The 21,354-nt window shown below is 41.3% G+C and overlaps 1 protein-coding gene across 1 annotated transcript; it reads left to right on the forward strand.

Annotated features, from left to right (window-relative positions):
- Positions 1–1,144: 1,144 nt before the first annotated feature.
- On the forward strand, positions 1,145–20,966 carry POLH (DNA polymerase eta). Its single transcript, XM_060244484.1, has 10 exons — positions 1,145–1,460; positions 3,428–3,562; positions 7,128–7,345; positions 8,634–8,803; positions 13,046–13,149; positions 13,853–13,972; positions 14,953–15,076; positions 16,511–16,576; positions 18,926–19,098; positions 19,809–20,966. The coding sequence occupies exons 1-10, from the start codon at positions 1,324–1,326 to the stop codon at positions 20,665–20,667; spliced, it is 2,106 nt and encodes a 701-aa protein (XP_060100467.1). The 5' UTR covers positions 1,145–1,323; the 3' UTR covers positions 20,668–20,966.
- The last annotated feature ends 388 nt before the right edge of the window (positions 20,967–21,354 follow it).

Here is a 21,354-nt window from a genome sequence, read left to right on the forward strand (position 1 = left end):
TCATAGATTCTATCTATAGGCATGATTGGATTTATTGGAATCTGTGCTGGCTGATAAAAAGATGTAATCTGAGCAGAAAACTCTGAAGATTATTGGTAGAGGTTGACCAGACACTACAGTATCTGTGGTTAAATTTCTGTTTTCCACAGTGAGAATATGGGCCAAGATAATTTTCTCAGATTCTAACCCATGTTCAGGGAAAATGTTTTCTGAACACTAGTTACTTGAGTGCAATAATGGCTTGGGAGATGTTTTGGTTTTGTATGTTACTTAAAGATTTCTTGGACATCTAGAGGTCTTCTGAAAGAAACTGGATGGACCTCTGATCTGATCCAGCACTGCAGTTCATTGCAGGATTGTCATTAACCACTATCAGTCTACTGCTCCTCATTTGCAATGCCAGGTTGTTAATAATGGACTGTGTTAACATGCACAAATCACTCCACCTCAGCTGCTTGCAACATGTGTATAATTACTTTCCTCACATGACCTTTATTAAACAAACAAACAAAATACAAAAAGAACTGCACTGAGGACGGGAGGCAATAATCATGATCTTTGTATGAGTGGCATTGTTTCAAAATCACTGCAAAGCAAAACACAAATTCTGGGTTTTTCCATTGTACCCATGACTAGCTGACACTTTTGTATGTGTGTGAGGACTTCTGGGAAGCAGTCAAAGAAATAAATCCATGTGACACTTTTTATTGGACTGATGGTATTAGTACAAAACACTGCAAGCTTTACAGCTTACCAGGACTCTATCAAATTTGCTGTTAATGACAGAACGTTGGAAAACAGGTGCCACGATGTAAAGTCTGATCTTGCAGCCTTCATCAGTGATACGCTAGCAGGATAAAGCTTAAATTTATCGCTGCATGTTCTCTGGAACGCTTTGTTAAAGCCGTCTCTATTCTTTGCTCTGACGAATTGTCAGTCCTGTCTGTTTTTTATCCTGTCAATTTAGACGAAGTGAAAATACCCCACTGAGGCCCTAAAATTAATCGTGCTCCTCGAGGACAGGTTCTGAGCGTCTTTTTCTCAGCCGTCGTTCGGGAGACAGATCTTCCCCTAACACTACATGTCCCACTGTGCATTACTGAATGAGTAAGAGTGATGCGGGGAAGGAAGCATGCTGGGAGTTGTGTGTTCTTCTTCCTTTGCCGTACTAAGGGCGGGAATCGAGAGAACTTTGCTGGCTTGGTAGCAGACGCCGACTGGGAGCCTGGAAGGTCCCAGTCTCCGCTTGGCTCTAAATGGAATCCCTCAAGTTTAGGCCTCATATGTAACGTTTTCCTTGTCCTGGCCAGTTAGTGTTCCGGTATGTCTCGTGGACGGGATCGGGTGGTGGCGTTGGCGGACATGGACTGTTTCTACATCCAGGTGGAGCAGCGCCTGAACCCCAGTCTGTGCGGCAAGCCGTGTGCCGTGGTACAATACAAGAAGTGGAAAGGCGGCGGGTAAGGACCGAAACCTACACTTTAAAACGTTTGTTTTACTTATCCCACCCTTCAAGGATCAAAGGTTGAAATATATTTCTCCTCACTTCCTTCTTACAACAACCCTGTAATGTAGGTTAGGTTGAGAGAGTAACTGGCTCATTAGTTATCCATTGAATTTTACGACACGGGAGATGTGAACCCAGGTCTTTGCAGTCTGAGTTCCGCACTCTAACCATCAGGCTAAAGTAGGAGTCCAGTAGCACCTTTAAGACCAATAAAGTTTTATTCAGAATGTAAGCTTTCCTATGCATGCATACTTCAGACAAGGAATGAGGTATCGTGAGCAGAACTACATATAGCTGGTGGGCAGTGGTTGGTGTAGAATGCAAAGTGGAACAAAGTTAAAATCCAGTGGCAGAATAGTGAAATTAACAAATTGAGAGAACATTTGGTCTGGATAGAATTTGCCTGGGAAACCAGTTAAACAGTACCGTGTCAGAATGTGAGAATGTCTTTTAATTACTCTATTGCTAGCAAGCCTGGGCCAAAATGTGGACATTTCTTTCTTAGATGTTTTTCCACATCCAACTAATTTACCTTTTAACATGTAACATCCATATAAACATTGTTCTAGTTTGCCATTAGAAAAAAAATACATTAGTGGAAGATGAGTTTCGTATATGTAATGAGGTAAACAGCCAATATCCCTTATTTGAGTATGTCAATACAAAAAACATTATTCTGATACATTATTCTAAAAGAGAAATACATTGGAATACTGACGATATATAGCTATATTTGGTGAAACCAACCAACAAAACAACACTACAAGAAAAAAAAAACTCCACATGGACTTCTCCTGAGAGTCGCAGTGCTACACTGGATCACTCAGTATGTTGATTGCTTTCGCAGTAGAGTTCAGACTGATGTGATCAACAAACAACACTACCCACAGTTCTCAGGTCCATTCAGCAGAGACAAGCTGGCTCAAAGCATCAAGATTTTATTTGCAAGGACACAACTCCATGAAGATACAGCTTTAGCTGGCCATATGAACGCTGGAAAGTGAAACTGAGCTCCACTCTATCGAAACACATTGCAGCACAGACAAAGTCGCAAGGAAAATATGGAATGGATTTTCCATTACAGTCTCTGGACCCAGATACACTATCTGTCTATCTGGGTGCAGAGACCTTAATGGAAAATCAATTCTGCATTTTCTTTGCAGCTTTACAAGCCCAGAAGAGTTTCCTGCTGCAGCTGGCAAAGAGAAGGGAGAGGAGCTGGGAACTTTGGCAGCCTTGGAGCTTCAAAGGGTGAGGACAGGAGGGGGGAGAAAAGAGCCAGGGGCCTGATTAAAGCCCTGGGCAGGCCGATTGTGGCCCCCAAGCCAGACATTTTGCACCTTGGTCCTAGAATCTTGGTGAGAAAGGTGGGCTCTATGAAAAAATAATAATCCTTCAATCCATGATTTTGTGCCAGTCCTTCTGCTTAAAATATATTGATGGCTTTTTTAAAATGGTAAAAACAAAATTCTCCAAGCTGCCACATTAATGCATAGCAGGAGCATCTTATGGATATCACAAGAAATGAAAATTTGGCCACAGTTCACATCACCTCAGAAAAACAAAACCCAACATAATGGAATCCACCTTTCATAAGAAACCATATTGCTGTCAATTTCTTGTGGCCCAATACAATCCTAACACTTCATAAAATGTTTCCCCAAGGTAGATAAATTATAGTCTGCCTTCCAGCCTCTGGCATCCTCCAAATTTTTAGTTATGAGTGAATCTCCTTGGTATGGTGGATAAATGTGCTCTGATGGGGGGAGAGTCCCCATTACTCCTGGTCATATGTAGTGGTTTGTTTGCTTACTTGTTAAAATTCTGTTGCATGATGTTAAACAAGAAATGTTCTGAAAAGCTGTGCGGAGTGCACCTTCTCCCATCAATTATTGGCTAATATTTTAATCTTTGCCTCAGGATAATTGCTGTGAGCTATGAAGCTCGTGCTTTTGGAGTTACCAGGAACATGTGGGCTGCTGATGCCAAGAAGATATGCCCAGACCTTCTGTTAGCTCGAGTGCCAGAGGCTCATGGCAAAGCAGATCTCACAAAGTAAGTCCTGAGATTTGATGCTGTCTTGCAGCGTCATATGTTTAATAATATGTGGTTCTTGTCTTTACCTTATTACAAACACTTGTGGAATATAATAGTATTTAATGCAGTTATTGATCATTGTACTTGTTATGTCTTAGATTTCTTTCTGGAAAGATTTGGGAAGTGTTGCTGACTTTCCTAATATAGATGCAGCTTCTTATTTTCTTACTAAATGGCCTGCAAAATACTGTTAGACTATTGATCAACATAACTCAAGCTCTGACTATTCTGAATGTTTAGTTGGTGATACCAAAGATGGAAATTTGGAGCTTCTGTATATAATATTGGGGTCCTATCACTGATCTAAAGTCCCTCCATTTGCCCAGCATAATCACCTCTCTAGGAATAAATGTACAGTCCTTTACAGCTTTTTGTAAATTGGATAAGTCAGTTTGTTCACCAAATTGTTCATTATGCTCAGTTTCTAAGCATATCTACAGTGTGTAATATAGGGATCCTTACAAACTAAGATGAGTAACTTCACTGAGGTTAAGTAGCTCTGGACTTGGCTAGTACCTGGATTAGAAACCACCTGGGTACCTATGTGTGCTGCCTTGAGTTCCACGATGGAAGAAAGTTGGGGCATAATGTATATATGTATATATACATGTATATATATGTATATACATACATACACACACACACTGTGGCTAATAGCCACTGATGGACCTCTGCTCCATATTTTTATCTAACCCCCTCTTGAAGGTGGCCATGCTTGTGGCTGCCACCACCTCCTGTGGCAGTGAATTCCACATGTTAATCACCCTTTGGGTGAAGAAGTACTTCCTTTTATCCGTTTTAACCTGTCTGCTCAGCAATTTCATCGAATGCCCACGAGTTCTAGTATTGTGAGAAAGGGAGAAAAGTACTTCTTTCTCTACTTTCTCCATCCCATGCATTATCTTGTAAACCTCTATCATGTCACCCCTCAGTCGACGTTTCTCCAAGCTAAAGAGCCCTAATCTCTGCTTAGTTAGCTACCAAGTCAAATAGCCATTCCAGTTAGAGGAGACAAGTGAGGGACCTGCAAGGACTTGGCAGATGGCATCTCATTTCACTTCCCATACTATTTCCTCTTTCCTTTCTGTGCAAACCCCAATAACTTCTCCCCTTTTCCTGCTTCCTTGTCTCCTTTCCACCCACCAGGCAACCTACCTTTCCTCTGTCTTCAGCTTCCCCCTCCCTTTCATTCTTCCTGGTAGACTGTACTTGAGAAAACTATGGCCCAGTTGGGGAATTTGCAAGGAGCACCTCATTTATCCCTGTATCTCCCTTCCCATGGTATACCCTCTTTCCTTCCTCCTGGGAATCCTATATATTCACTTTTCCCTTCTCTCACACTAACCAACCTAATTGCCTGTACCCTCCAATTTCAGCTGTATTTCATTTGTGCACTGCTTCCTCCCCCGCCCCCCATGGAGACCCAAAGGGGATTACATAATACTTTTCTCCATTTTTTTTACTGAAGCCATGTGAGGTAGGATAGACTGAGAGTATACAACTGGCCCAAGGTTACCCAGTAAGTTTCTGTGGCAGAGTGGTGATTCAAAGATCCTAGTTTGAAACTCTTAACCACTATATGATGCTGGCAGGTTGGCTGCTGTTGAGCAGTAGCAAGCAGCCAGCCCTGAGTGAGTCAAGCAAGTCACATGTTAGCAAGTTTATTTATTTATCAGATTTATATCCCACCCTCCCCCGACAGGCTCAGGGTGGCTTAGTGAAGAAGAAGAAGATATTGGATTTATATCCCGCCCTCCACTCCGAAGAGTCTCAGAGCGGCTCGCAATCTCCTTTACCTTCCTCCCCCACAACAGACACCCTGTGAGGTGGGTGGGGCTGGAGAGGGCTTTCACAGCAGCTGCCCTTTCAAGGACAACCTCTGCCAGAGCTATGGCTGACTCAAGGCCATGCTAGCAGGTGCAAGTGGAGAAGTGGGGAATCAAACCCGGTTCTCCCAGATAAGAGTCCGCACACTTAACCACTACACCAAATTGACTCTCCAGGCTCTCCAGAAGTGGTTGCTTCCAGGCCTGATCCCAGTGAGTCCTCCCTCAAAGACTGAAAGGACCTTGCCCTCTGCCCTTATTGACAGAAACCAAGATCTCCCTTATTCTTTTAAAGTTTAACATCTGTTCATTATTAATGGTTACATGTTTGTTTATTCATCAGGAAAGGGAAAAAAAGAACCCAGATTCCAGAGTCTTTCTTCCCGAAGATTAAAAACTTTTAAGTTCCTTTGATTTCTGCACCCAAATTGTATCTGAGGCAGCCCATTTAATCACAGTTTATCTTTTGGTATCACATTTCATTTCTTAGTCAGAGTTCCTTGTTCAGCCATTCACCAAAGCAGAAGAAAAAAATCCAAAATCCTTTTTTTGAATGGCCTTCCAAATCCAGATTTGTTGATTGGAGTGCAGCTTTTCTCTTCTTAACATGGCCTGCCCCCTCAACCACAAGGGGAAGAATTCATCGCCATTTTTCCTTCTCCGCTTGATTTTACTGCAGCTTAATTTTGAAAGTGCGTCAGAAGAGACCATCTTTCTTTTCCTTTGTTTGCTTCGCAAAATATCAGTTTTCCCTTCTACTTTCACTGCCATCAATACACTCTCTTTAGTACTGGACCCCTGCAGATTTACCGTTTCATTAGCTGTTGGATCTTCTTCCCTCAGATCATTAGCTGTCAGCATAAAATAATCTCTCAGGAGCTGCATAAATGAGATAAGATCTTAAGAAAGCTGAGATTTGCACAAATATCTTTTCTGCGTGCCATTTCATTAAACGGTGCCATATAAAAACTCAGTCTCTTAAATCAGATGGTACATTCGCTTCAGGCTCCCGTTAGTCCCCGTTCTACAACAGCTTCAACTAAAGTTTTAGAAACCATTCTTTCAAATACAGTCAGGCAATAGAGAGAGAGCTCTTTACTGTATGTCTCCTTTGTGTTCAGATCGTATTGCAAATTCTTGGTAATCTCTTTGATATATATCCAATCATAGTCCGGGTCAATTTTGATGATTATATTCAATCCAATTTAAATAGTTAAGACTGCTTGTAGCGTTTCGAGGCCTTTTGAGCTGATCTTTTGAGCTAGTCTTTTGTTGTTATGCAAAGTGACCCATCGGGGAGTAGAATTAGAAAAAACACCTATTTGTTAAGTAGAGTCATCACTTTAGAAGTGGAAAGATGCTGCTTTAAAGATGTACTGGGAAAAGTGAAAGCATAAAAGCGGTCGTGAGTTCTTCTTTTTCTGCTGGTATGCCAGCTTTCATGGCCGCGGAGCTTCAGGACACATGGAGAGCATAGAGGGCAGTTGCCGTTGGCCCCCTCCCCTCTCCCGTAAAAGTCCCATGCTGAAGAAAAAGCCCTCCGGGCTTTTCCTATGGGGGCATCACTTCTGTGACACCCCTCCAATGGCTAGACTCAGAGTTGCTGCAGGGAGATGATCTGCAGGCAACTCTGAAGCCAAGATGACGGATCCCGAAAGTCGAGAATATGAGTGTTCTTGTGTGTTTTCCCTACAAAGGTACCGAGAAGCAAGTGCTAAAGTGATGGAAGTGATGACATGCTTTGCAGTGATTGAGCGTGCCAGCATTGACGAGGCCTACATGGACCTAACTAGTGCTGTGCAGGAGAGGCTTCAGAGGATGCAAGGACAGCCTGTTGCAGCAGAACAGTTGGCAACCACCTATATCCAGGGATTACCAGAGAGCTCTGCAGCAGAAGAGAACACAGACAGCAAAGGTATTTGCATAGTGTTAGTCTTGCTGTTCCACTTGCCCCATTTTGTCTTTTTTCCTGCATGTATGCTGTCTGTTACGTTAGAGACAGCTGAAATTTGTATGCATATGTGCATGTAGAAGAGTAGTATAAGGTATGTAAATAATCTCAAAATATCAAGTTGGTTTATTTATTGCTCCAGTGTCATATGACAGGTACAAATGGTTAGAAATCTAACAGTATGATTGTGACAACCAGGGCCTTGGGAAATGATGGGTGTGGCAGTGCAGTCTTGCTGTTAGTTCTTTGTACCAGAAGTCCTAACATGCATCTGTTGATTGATATAGAAATATCCTTTCCATGTTTAATCATTTTCTGACACAATTCTTGGGCTCACTTTTTTACATTTGGAAAGGCCAGTAAAATTCAGATGAACTAGGCCTCCAGGGGTGCTAAGGAGAAACATAAGGCTACTTCCTGGCCATCAGATAAGATGAGAACAGGGTTTGCCACTGGAAGGCCAGAATTGTGGAGGAATAGGTAATTAGAATAGTGGCAAACAACATGAGTAATCAAAACTAAGATATTCTGAGAGCTCATTGTTCAAGTTTGTGCAGCATTTTTCTATGTTACACTCATTGCCGCTAATACCTTCAGCTCACTAATAAAGTTCGGCATCTGGTTTAAGCTATCCTGAACATATGTGGAGGTGAGCAGTGTTCCCTTTAAGCTGAGTTAGCGTGACCTAGCTCACAGTTTTTTAGCCTCTGGCTCACATTTTTGTCTTAGCTCAAGAAAAATGTCCCCAGTGCAAACTAATTTATGCCGTTGCTCACAACTTTAATGCTAATAGCTCACAAAGTAGAATCTTTGTTCATAAGACTCCACAGTTTAGAGGGAGTATTGGAGGTGAGTGCTATATGAAAGAGTTCATTGGCAGGCCTTCAACCATATTAACAACTCCTGTTGCTAATGCTAGAGTATTCTTTCAAAGACGAACAATATGTGACTTTCCTTGTGTACCAGCTGTATGCTAGGATACTGGTTAAACTCTCACACTGGATTAATCTTGCCTTGGAACACTTGTTTCAAAGGAACTGCATCCCAAAGTCAGAAACCACACAGGCTAATTTGAGCAAAATTGGTTTCACTGGGTGCTTTCTGTCATCCTCTTTCTGCAGGTTATCTACAACATTCTCTCTCTCTTCCTTTTGTAGTTCTCAAGCCTTGTCATTTAGCCATGAGAACTATTGTTCTTTAATGCAAAGTGGATTAAAGATGCTTCATTTGATGTGCTTTTGGTCTCTTCTAGAAGAACTGCGGCAGCGTGGCGTGTGCCAGTGGCTTGAGTTGTTGCCTTATGGAGATCCTAGCAGCCCAGAGCTGCAACTGACTGTGGGGGCAGTAATTATGGAAGAAATGAGGGCAGCTGTGGAATCTGCCACTGGATTTAGGTGTTCAGTGGGAATTTCTCACAACAAGGTATGAGTGAGATGAGTAGCCACTTTTGTTTTGAGCTGTCCCACTTTTGTCTGCCACAACTAAATGTAGCCAGTGTCAGATGACATCATATAAAAATGGATTATTACTGTGAAGTTGCACAGTAAATATAAGAAGGAGGATGACAACAGGATAAAAACTTAATTATAGCTGGAATGCGTTCAGCAGCCTGACTTTGGTAGAAAGCTCTCTTTTTGAATAACTGGTTTCCTTTTCCAGAAAGTGGGAGAGGATAGGACAATGAGAGGACATCAGTATTTAAATCTCCTCTGTGTTAACAGAAGTATATAACTAGGTCCATTCTTTTGTCACCTGGATGGCACAGATGTGAGGCTAGCCAGCAAAATTATTCAATAGCCTTTACCAGATTGGATTATGCTTGTGACAAAGGCGAATCAGTTGTAAATGGCTGTCGCTGAAGAGTCAGTGTTACATGGATTGCATGGGTCTGATTACAGGCGTGCTGGGCAATACACATACACAAGGGTTCGTTGTTACACTGTGTATATGAGGGTCAGATTGTGAGGGATGCCAGTGGAAGAAAGAGACCTTTAATATATGGAGTTTTATTGTTGTTAAATATCTAAATTCACACTAATCACTCAACCATAGCTCAACACACACAGGCCTAAGAAACAGAGAGGTGATCGATAGTGACAAGAAGGGATTGGATATAGATTAGGGCAATAATCACTTGATCCTGAAGACTGGAATCCATGTGGAGAAAGGAGGGCGGGGAAGACATGACCAACAAGCAGTTCATGTCAAAGGCTCAGAGTACACTCTTATGTGTGCCTCAAGAGATGCACAAAGTTGGGTCACACAGTGCCAGTTAAAGTATGTTTTGGGGAGCCAGGGATGGGCTGGCCTAAAGTGTAATGAGAGGCTGGATTTAAACTGGGTATGTGTAAGATGCTTGGCTTAAATTTTCAAGGTCCAGAAAGTTGCCAGTGTTAGTCTTTCTGTGTGTCAGTGGCTCAATGTTGAGTGGAGAGAGGTGCTAGACCTTCAAAATTGTTTTGCAGGAGACAGTGCAGCTGTGCCAGAGTTAGAGGAGTTGGGATTAGGGATTAGTAGGAAGACAAGAAATGGCTATCAATGTTGATTGTATCAGTCATGGGGTCCTGTGTACGTGCTTGCTCTCAGTACTCCTTTTGGCTTGTCTTCCCCTGGGTCTGTTAGGCTGGTTCAAAGGTGGAGGCAGCACAGCCTGCCTTGTGACAGTCCCTTGTGAGATGGGAAGCCTGGTCTTATTGCCTTTCTGGTTGCCAGGTCCCTCCAAGTCTTTGGGGAGTGTGAGCTTAGTGCAGGTATATTTGGGGAGGTAACAACAGCTGTAATGAACTCATTCTGATTATGGAGCTTAGACGTTTCCTTGTCTTACTGTGTTGTTAAACAGTGCTGTTGCTGATCATTTAAAAGGTTGGAGGAAACAACAAAAAAGGAGAAGTGAGGGATGATCAAGATGGTCAAGCCCAGGATTATTTGTACAGCTAGTACCTGTTAGGTGATAAGTTCTGTTAAGGCACAGTTATGTAGCAGGGTGGATAAAAATCCATTTTTAAAAAAATCAGATTTCTTAATTTAAATTGGATTTTTAAATTTTAAATTGGAATTTTTTAATAAAATGCTTTTTGAGGGGAAAAAATCTATTTTTTAAATTTTCTATTTATGATATAGTCTAAAGGTTAAAAAGGTAAAGGTAGTCCCCGGTGCAAGCACCAGTTGTTTCTGACTCTGGGGTGACATAGCATCACGATGTTTTCATGGCAGACTTTTTACGGGGTGGTTTGCCATTGCCTTCCCCCCAACGAGCTGGGTACTCATTTACTGACCTTGGAAGAATGGAAGTGAGTCAACCTTGAGCCGGCTACCTGAACCCAGCTTCCACTGGGATCGAACTCAGGTCATAAGCAGAGAGCTTCGACTGCAGTACTGCAGCTTTACCACTCTGCCATTAATCCATTCACAATGTCATGCTCTTGTAGAGGTTTCTGTAAGATTATTGGGCAGTTTTTCTATCTAGAAGATAATATCACAGATGCTTGGTTTTACAGTTCTCAAAAATGAGTTTGTGTCTGCAGATATCACATGCTCTTCTTCACAGCAAAACTGTTATAAAATAAACATACAGAGTTTAAGACACCTCAGTCCTATTGGTCCTTTGTAAATCTATGCCCACAGAATCAACCCCTTATATCTGCAGTGCTAAGTTTTAAGAAGTTCAATGACTACAAGATTGTTTGGGTGGAAAAGGTCTGGATAAGGAGATATTAAGAGCTAAGGGTAAGGAGGGAGGGGCAAGCAGTACAAATGAAAGTGAAACTTTTTGAGCAGAATACTCCAGAAATCTTGAGATTTTTATGAGTGTATCCTCATAGAAGTGTAAGCAAATACAAGAATACATATGCTATATGTTATTTTTTTCGTTAAATAAAACAATTTAAATTGTTAATGATTATTTTTTTATCTTTCCAATAAAGTACAGCAGAAAAGTTGTCCAAATATGAATAATTAGCTTATGAAACTGGAGTGATTTCATAATTATCTATATAACTAAAACTAACCTGAAAAGTTATACTAAAATGAAACCTTCCATATGGGTAGTAAATATTAAGACCAGCAAGAATTAGCTTTCATATAGAAAACCATAATTTAAATTGAGTCTTACTGACTTGTGACTTAAATCATGAGTTAAATCAGCCCTGGTGGGTAGCATCTGAGAGTAAAGAATTCTGAAGTTTTGGATCTTCTCTTTCACATAGCTATTCTGTTATAGAATGAGAAAGCCCTCAAGCTGTACTGCTGATAAAAAGTTGATGCTCTCCTAGGATTTTCCATTCTTTGCTGTGATTCAATTATGAGGAACGAATGAAATTTTGTTTCTTTCAGCCACAGACTTCAGCAGAATAAAAGACCAAAAACAAAACAGAATACCTGATGTGACTCTTGACATTTGCTTTTACAAAACTAGTCCTGATTTTAGTAAACATTGCAATGTTGTGAGTCATCTTATTAGCACCTACTAACAAATCTGTTGTATGTATTAATAAATTATCTGGGGGATAATTGTGCTTATTTTAGTTCTTTTACTCAAAGAAGAAATGAGAGAAGAGATGTCTGTTTTCATATTATTTTGATTTGTTAGACCACTGAGGACACGGTTTGAAATTAATTCAATAAATTCTTAATTTGCAAGAGTCTGACTTAGGACAGGTAGCTTTCCAAGTAACTACTATATAAATTGTGGTAAAGCTTGGAAAGAGCCCCATGGCGCAAGGTGGTAAAGCTGCAGTACTGCAGTCGGAGCCCTTTGCTCACGACCTGAGTTCAATCCCAGCGGAAGCTGGTTCAGGTAGCCGGCTCCATAAGAACATAAGAGAAGCCATGTTAGATCAGGCCAATGGCCCATCCAGTCCAACACTCTGTGTCACACAGTGGCCAAAAAAAATTATATATATATATATACACACACACACACTGTGGCTAATAGCCACTGATGGACCTCTGCTCCATATTTTTATCTAACCCCCTCTTGAAGGTGGCTATGCTTGTGGCCGCCACCACCTCCTGCGGCAGTGAATTCCACATGTTAATCATCCTTTGGGTGAAGAAGTACTTCCTTTTATCCGTTTTAACCCGTCTGCTCAGCAATTTCATTGAATGCCCACGAGTTCTTGTATTGTGAGAAAGGGAGAAAAGTACTTCTTTCTCTACTTTCTCCATCCCATGCATTATCTTGTAAACCTCTATCATGTCACCCCGCAGTTGACGTTTCTCCAAGCTAAAGAGCCCCAAACATTTCAACCTTTCTTCATAGGGAAAGTGTTCCAACCCTTTAATCATTCTAGTTGCCCTTTTCTGGACTTTCTCCAGGTTGACTCAGCCTTCTATCCTTCCGAGGTTGGTAAAATGGGTACCCAGCTTACTGGGGGGAAAGTGTAGATGACTGGGGAAGGCAATGGCAAACCACCCTGTAAAAAGTCTCCCATGGAAACGCTGTGAAAGCAATGTCACCCCAGAGTCGAAAACGACGTGCTTGCGCAGGGGACTACCTTTACTTTTTAAAGCTTGGAAACATGAGCTCTCAGTACATCAGTCAGTGCCTGTGTCCTGTTTTCCTTTTTGTTTGGTTTTTTCCTCCTGAAGTAGTGCTTTCCCTCCTGAAGTAGTGAAGAAGCCCATCCTCAATGAGATCCTCAATAAGCTATTCCTTTTTTCTAGGTATTAGCAAAACTGGCCTGTGGTCTCAACAAGCCCAATCGGCAGACCCTGGTACCACAGGGTTCTATCCCTAAGCTGTTCAGCAAGATGCCAATCAGCAACATGTAAGTATGTGAGAATCTCCATCTATGAACCTCATGTGAAGTTGTAACCGTGAGCCGTAGAACTAACATCCTTCCTATGTTACTTGTTGGCTGTTTCCTTTAAAACAGTGCAGAAATAAGACCAGTAATAGCCAGCAATCAAAGGGCTAGGAATCAAAGGGTTATAGCAATCAAAGGGCTAGGAAGATCACCAATATTGTATGAGGATTGGAGATACAGCTGAGAAAACACTGAGGTGCCAGCATTTCAGTGTTTGTAGAAGCCGGAATAAAGCCTAGTGCAGAAATGAACAATTCAACTTATTAAGCCTGTGGTAAGCATGTTCTTAAATGTTTTTCAGCCCTGTTTACAAGAGCATGTAGATGTACAATAAAGATAGTATCATTGCAGCTCTTCTTTTGCACCTAATGGCATTAGCAGAGATGAAGAAGAACATGCCATTGAATCACAACCATGGCAACCCCATCCAGGAGGCAAACAGAGGTGGTTTTCCATTGCCTTCCTCTGCATAGCAGCCAGTCTTTCTAGGTAGTCTCTCATGCAAGAACAGGCAGAGAAGATGCTATTTGGTAACTCCTTCTGTTGCTATGTTTAACTGATAAAACCAAATTTTACATTCCTCTGTATGCTTACTGCTAGCTAGTATATTGGAACTGGTATCTGAGCACTTTTCTCCATTTAATTCCCCCTCTCCTCCATGTAGCCGTAGCCTTGGAGGGAAGCTGGGTGCTTCCATCACTGAACTTCTGGGAGTGGAATACATGGGTCAGTTAATCCACTTCAGTGAATCACAGCTTCAGACACGTTTTGGAGATAAGACTGGGTAAGTGACATCTGGATTCTGTATAAAATTAGGTTGATCATGTGCTTGCTCAGAATGAGGCCAAGAAAGGCACTACCAATACTATTATTGTATGCCTTATAGTATTTACAGTATATACAGGTTAAAATATGCTACTTTAGTCAGCTAATATTGAAATATTTCAACTGACAGTAAAATTTCAAGAAGTCAATTACAAAAGCCAGTATATTATTGCACAAATATTTTCCTGATCTTACAAGCATGGCAGGAAATGCTGTTGGTACTCCTGATATTTTTCAGGTGCTATAGCTAAGAAGGCTGAATTGTAAATTATATATTTGGCCAAGTTTTAAAAAAAATTGATAGCATCAGTATCCCTTAAGAAACTGATACTTTTTTTTTGGTAAGAGGAGTATTTATTACTGGAGTCTTGTACAGAGGATAATACAAGATGTAGTGGATCACATCCTCATTTATCTTTTAGCCACATTTAAAAAGATGTTGATTTGCTGGAATAATTTTTCCATATTCACATGATACCCAGTTTGTCCCTTGTTATCCTTTGCACTAAATTCTATGTGAATAGTATCAGGATTCACATCCCCAACATAGAAGAAACACTATCCTTGGTAGTTTGAAAATGTCTGTTGAAAAAAATTAATTGTTGATTTGCTTTGCTAAATAGTGCGCAGTATTCTGTCTCTGCACTCATCTTTTGTAAACTGCAGCTCAGGTTGAGGATATTCGCCAATATACATTAACTGTCCAGGTTTGTTTGTTTGTTTCTAACACCGGAATCTTTGAGTGAAACATTTATGGAAATAAGTTCTCCTTTTGCCCTGCATACATGTAGTTTAAGATTTAACTCTTGTGTGTGTTCCTGTTATGAACTGAATAACATGGAGCTGCCAAGTACTTGGAGAAATCCACAGAGTATAGATTAATGGTTTCTACGCTGAAAATATAATTTCCTAACTAAGGTTTCTAAATGCAATTTTTAGCTCCTGGTTGTATGACTTATGTAGAGGGATTGAGCATGAACCTGTAAAACCTAGACAATTGCCAAAATCCATTGGCTGCAGTAAGAACTTTCCTGGAAAATCAGCATTGGTTACTCAGAAACAGGTAAGTGATTGTGAAGAGGACAGATTTGGATCTGTTTTGAAGAGTAAACAAAACTGGACAATAGTTTGAATACTGTTGATTCCTTTCTCTGGTTTAAATCTTCCAAGGGCTGTTAACATGGCAGACGCCTTATTCCAAAGTTTGTTCTAAAGGGACTCTTGGATGTACTTTAGAGAGCCCCTTTAAGTGGGAGGAGAGCTCCTGATGCCTTCCCATAAAACACTATCTCTTAGATAATGTAGCAGAGAAGCAGTTTGCCCATAGGGCTGTATGTTGCTGGTAACTGAAATCTTTGTTCCATTTTGGTTTTTACGTGTAGAATGTTTTGCCCTGATTGTGTCTGCAACATTGTTGTTGTTGCTCCTTGGCAGTATTTCTGGTGGATTCTTAATATTTTTTTAAAAAAAATGTTGGTTCCCAGCAAATTGAAACCATGGATGACAGTTTATTGCATGCTTTGGTCTCTGCTTTATGGCAGCAGCATATTTAGCAACAGGCTTAGAGAATTACCCTTTTCAAACTGCCTTTGTATTCCATTTTAGTAACTGGTTGCTAATGGATTTTTTCTGTCATTTCAGACAGACCAATTTTAGTAACCGACTGTCAGCAGAATTTATTTACCTATTCATACAAATCCACTTTTGAAGGAAACTACTTTCCCCCCGTTTTCAACTACTTTGTTGCGCTTCTGAATCACTGTGGTATGCTTCCTATAAAGTTGCTTCCCCTCCCACACACCCTTTTCCACCATGTGATCTGTCTTCGACTTTTTTTTAATGCTCTGGAATGCTATAGCAGCATCTCAATGGTGGTGCTGCTATAGTGGTTTAACGCTGTAGTATTTTATTTTATTCAATTTATATCCTGCCCTCCCCACGAAAGCAGGCTCAGGGTGGCTTACACACTCATGTAAATACATGGAACATAAAACCACATTAAGATATAAAAACATAAAAAATGAAACGTTTCAAGTGCTATAATGATCTTTCAATTTTTCTATTCTGCTGTTCTATCTTGGTGTTTCATAGAAAGACTGATCTTAGGTTTGTATTCAAGGTGGTCCAGTTGTTTCGGAGTCTGTTGTAGTCTGTGATCTTAATTTACAAATGCCTGATGGAAGAGCGGCATCTTACAGGCCCTGCAGAACAGTGTGAACCCTCACAGGGCCCTAACCTCCTCAGGGAGCTCGTTCCACCAGCTTGTACTCACATTAGAATTTTTTTTTAAAGTCTGAGGAAGATTGCACAGTGAAAAAGGGTGGGGGGAGCACTGTTTGAAATGACCATAGTGCTTCAGAGACAGTTTGTTAACAGAAAGAAATCTGCTGTATTAAACCCTTGTCCCTGTGTCATTTTACTCAAAATTGGGCCAACAATGAATAACATCGTTTAAAACAGTAATGTGAAAAGGGCTAATAACACACTATGTTTGTAGGTGCAACATTGGCTGCTGCAGCTGGCCTTGGAGTTAGAAGAGAGACTTAACAAGGACCGAGACCAAGTAAGTAGGGGGAAAAAAGAGGGCCTCTTAGTTTCCAAAGGAGATATGTTTTGAGTTGGAAGAATGCTCACTTTGGTGCTGTTTCTTAAAATTCTAGTTTTGCTGTCTAGCTGCTAACCTGTCATCCAGTAAGCTTAAGTATATTTGCTTTGGTAGGGAACCTGAAGCAAGCAAATGCGGGGCTCTGGGAGAATCAGAACTAAATGGCTTATTAAGGGAGTAGATACACAAGCCAATTTTAATACTTAAGCATAGCTTTGGATGAGTCGTCCTTGGAGAAGAGGCAGTTATTAGACCTCTGCTCGAAAAGCCTTTATTGGCTAGGGGTGAGGTGGCCAATTACAGGCTAGTTTCCAGTTTACCTTTTCTAGGGAAGGCAAGAGTGGTGATGGGGCAGCTTCAGGGCTTCCTAGATGATACATTTGCCCTTGACCCATTTCAGTTTGGTTTCAGGCCTGCATTTGGTACCAAAACAGCATAGCTTTTATTGCACTGGTGGATGATCTGTGCTTAAAGTTGGATAGGGAACAGTCTTCCCTGTTGATACTGTTGGGCCTCTCAATGGCTTTTGGTATAGTTGACTATTCTATTCTTGTCCACTGCTTGAATATGGAGTTATTAAGGGCATAGCCCTTTGTTGGTTTCACTTTTTTCAGTCTGACCAGATGCAAAGGGTCTCCACCAGAGGTGCAGAATCAACTGGGTGGCATTTTTCTTGTGGAGCACCACATAGTTCTATTCTCTCTCTCTTTTTCTCTCACCCCCCCCCACAAAGCTGCTTTTTCTCTCACCCCCCCCCCCCACAAAGCTGAGAGCTTTGGGGTCATCAACATGCTGATGACACCCAGCTCTATATTTCATTATCCAAGCCTCTAGATGCATCTGTCTTGGTTCTAAACTGGTTTGAGGCTGTGGTCAGGTTGCTAAGGCAGAACAAGCTGCAGCTGAATCCAGACAAGGTAATGCTGGTAGAGAAGGCTGATATTCAAGGCTGAATCCACTTGTCCTAGATAGCGTGATTTTGGCTTTATCATAGGAGGTTAAGAGCTTGAAGGGTGCTCATGGACTGTGCCTTGCTGTTTGAAAAGCAGGTTGGCATGGTGGCTAGGAATGCCTTCTGTCAGCATCTAATTTGCCAACTCTCTTGTTACCTAGACTCAGCTGATATGGCCCTGCTGATTGATGCTTCTGTAATTTCACAGTTGAATTACTGCAATGTTCTCTATGTGGGGCTGCCCTCATGGACAACAACTGAGTCAGAATGTGGCAGCCTGATTATTGTCACGGGCTAGCCACTGGGAACATATGTTACCCATTTTGAAACAGCTACATTGGCTGACAGCCTGTTTACAATTCAAGGTCCTGGTTATGACTTTTAAAGCCCTTCCTGACCTGGAACTCACATATCTAAGGGGCTGTGTCCTTCTGTATGTCCCTGTGGTCATCATGTACCCACCTGTGGGCTGTCTCACCACCTAGGGAGGCCAGTCTGGCATTGACCAGAGCCTGGGCCTTTTTTATCATGGCTCCATCTCTGCAGAATGATTTTCCTGAAGAGGTGGGGGGGTGTCTCCTTGGAGATCTTCAGGAGGCACTGTAAACACTGACTGTTTGCCAAGGGTTTTGAGAGTGTCTGAATTGGCAGGTATTTTTAAGAGGGAGAGAGATTTAGGGTTTGTTTCAATTTTGCTTTTAAACTAAAAATGTTTGTGATTGTTTTGAACTATGAGGAAAGGTAGGATATAAATGTTTTAATAAAAATATATTACTTTCTTTTCCATCTCAGGGGCTGTGAAGCAGGTGTCGGTCTTTGTAACTAAACATGTTTCCCTTTTCAACTAAAATGACCTTGGCTACAGCACTTGGTATTTCTTAAATGTAGTCCAGGTGCATTGATGTGGACCCTGTATTCCAGCCATAATAATACATAGCAAATTCGATGCAGTGACTATGGTGTAGGGTTTAGATGTGGGGAAAACACTCAGATCCATGTTTGGCCACAAAGCTTGTGGGATAAGCCTGGCCAAATCTGCTGCCCGTAATTATTTTAATGGGAAAAATTCTTTTACCCTGAGGGATTTTGGAAGGACTGAATGCAAATGTTGCAAGACAAACATCAGTTTAGGATATGGGCAGGCTTTTTTTCTCTCTCTGGCTTCTAGTTATTTGGATTTCTTTGCAGTGTGGAGACAGCAACTAATGAGCTGCAGGGGCAAATTTTACAGTGAACTGAAAGAGTGCTATAGACGTAGAAATAGATATGTGGAGTTACAATCTTCCATCAGCCTCTGAAGTTGTTGATGTCCAAAATGTATTTTATCTAAATACCTTCTATTTCTCTCCAAACAGAACAAGCGGGTAGCTAAACAGATGAGTATTGGGATCCGTCTAAAGGGTGGTAAACATGTTAACAGCCTATCCCGCTGCTGTGCCCTGTCACATTATGATTCCCAGAAAATCAGCAGAGATGCATTTGCTGTCATCCAGAATTACAATACAGCAGGAGGCCAGCAGGCTGCATGGTGAGAAAGTTTCTTCTGGAATGCAAGAACAACTACTGTAGAGGGAAGAGTTAGGTTTTATCCCTGCTACTAGCCTATGAACTACACTGTCTGTGCCAAACAGAATAAAAGCAAAACAGTGTTCAGAAAAGCTGTATAGCCAAATAAATGATGCTGAAAAATAAGCATTCTCTCTTTCAACTGTAAAATGAACAAAAGGATTTATGTGAGCATGCCTCAATTCAGTGGGAGCTCACAGGAGTACAGCTCCTGAACCTTTCTGAGAGCTCCTCCTCCTGAGAGTTCCACCTCCTTGTCCATTGAATAGTATGTGCAGCTGCATAACAATCCCTGGATGAGCTCCACCACCTATTTTTCTACGAAATGACTCCTGTATGTGAGCATACCTTAGAACTACTGAAGATGTATACTAAAACTGGTAGTTTATTGTGAAGTATGCATTTGAAGTTTGAGAAAACATAAAGATAATGGGTTAATTTGTCAAATAGGAAATAGTCTGAGGTGTTTGTTGCCTCAGGGTACTTAGTTTAACTACTGTGAAGTTAAGGAAGATCTCTCCATATGAAAGCAAACGTTTGGGGAAATTATTGAGGAAAAGAGCCTAAAATATTTAAACCTTGGGATAGCATCTGCTCTGCCTGTTGAATCATTAAAAAAACTTTGTTCTGAGAAGCTTCTTTGGAATGTTGCTAATCTGTCCATGTTTTTAGGTCTCCTCCAATCACACTTCTCCAGCTTTCTGCAAGCAAGTTTATGGAGGTTTCCACAGTATCCTCTGACATCACTACTTTCCTGAGTACTGATAGCAAGTATCCCCAGCCCATTGGTATCACTGCAACCAGCCCAAAGACTAAGTCTCTTGGAAGCCCCAAAAAAGAGACAAACAAGACTGTGAATGCAATTCAGATTCTCTTTCAAAGGGCAGAAGAAAGGAAACAGGCTCAAGCCATAGCTGGGTCCTCTTATCCTGGTGCTACTAATGCAAAGACAGTACCATCAGTAGTAGCATCCACTTCCTGCCATAAAGAGTTCATTCCCACCAACAGCCAGAGTCCAGATAATCTTTTGGAACAAAGTATCACCAGTAGGAACTCTGACTTGAAGCACCAGCCCTCTGTAGAACAGGCTTTGTGCAGCTCTGATGCAGGCCCTATGGAGACTACTTTGCTTAAAGTAAACACCACATTGGTAAAAGCAGAAGTGCTCAAGGCCTCTTCAGAGCAACCTGATCTGCAGAAAGAAAAGAGTGTGCCACTTTCTGTTGGACTTTCTCAAGAGGAAACTGATAGTGGAATTCCACACACCATTACAGGGGACCAAATCTTATGTGAAAAGTGTAACCAAAAGGTGTTGATGTGGGAGTATTCAGAACATTTAGACTATCACTTTGCTGTGGAACTTCAGAACTCTCTGTCAGGACCCAGCTCTGGCAGGCTACCTGGGGCTGCTAACAGCCCTCCAACTAAGGGCAAAAGTAAACCAAGGAGCCCCACAGCCTCTAGTGCCAAACGGGCAAAGAAAGACATAGTTGGGACACTGGATTCATTTTTTAAGCGTCTTCCTCCTTAGAGACTGAAGTTCACCTGGACAGCTGAAGCCTTATCTCAGTTAAATTTTTAATTGTGTCTTATTCAAATATGCCTAATGAATTATTTCCAGCTGGTGCTTTGAGAGCTGCAAGAACTGCTATGATAGTTGAAAAACAGCACTTGCTAGACTTTCTGCAGCTCAAGGTGATAACAGTGTAGTATCAAGTTGGCACTCAAAGTAATGCTATATCATTGCTCTCTGATTAACTGGCTGATTGCTATTGAAAACCCATCTCATTTTTTTTTATGATGAAGTAAAATAAACACTTCTTAAATGGGCTGTGGTCTGATGATAATCTTGAGAGCAGCTGGGTTCAGACTGACAAGCTGCTGGAAGAAATCTAGAAGTGTTATTCACCTCATTTTGCCAGCTTGACTGCTGCAATAATATAGATTCTCTGATGAATTGAATTTTAAGTATTGTATTAGCCCTGTACTGGATACAGTAATTGGCCAAAGCTTTCCAGGTGTTGCTATGCTATACCATGCATATCAAGAATGCAAATTATCCCTGAGTTCTAATTCCTATGTTAGTTTGTTGTGGCAAAAGCAAAACAAGCGCTGTGGCACTTTGGTGATGGTGGAAGGTGCCATCAAGTCACAGCTGACATGGTCATCCCTTAGGGTTTTCAAGGCAATATAGACCTTCAGATGTGGTTTGCCATTG

The sequence above is a fragment of the Heteronotia binoei genome, chromosome 1 (genome assembly GCF_032191835.1).
Source record: "Heteronotia binoei isolate CCM8104 ecotype False Entrance Well chromosome 1, APGP_CSIRO_Hbin_v1, whole genome shotgun sequence".
NCBI classification, from domain to species: Eukaryota; Metazoa; Chordata; class Lepidosauria; order Squamata; family Gekkonidae; genus Heteronotia; species Heteronotia binoei.

Excerpts from the sequence above, each read along its gene's own strand:
- POLH (XM_060244484.1), top strand. The coding sequence starts at position 1,324 with ATGTCTCGTGGACGGGATCGGGTGGTGGCGTTGGCGGACATGGACTGT. Across the intron at positions 3,563-7,127 it reads GGCAAAGCAGATCTCACAAA|GTACCGAGAAGCAAGTGCTA; the intron begins GTAAGTCCTGAG and ends TTCCCTACAAAG. Across the intron at positions 15,077-16,510 it reads CATTGGTTACTCAGAAACAG|GTGCAACATTGGCTGCTGCA; the intron begins GTAAGTGATTGT and ends CTATGTTTGTAG.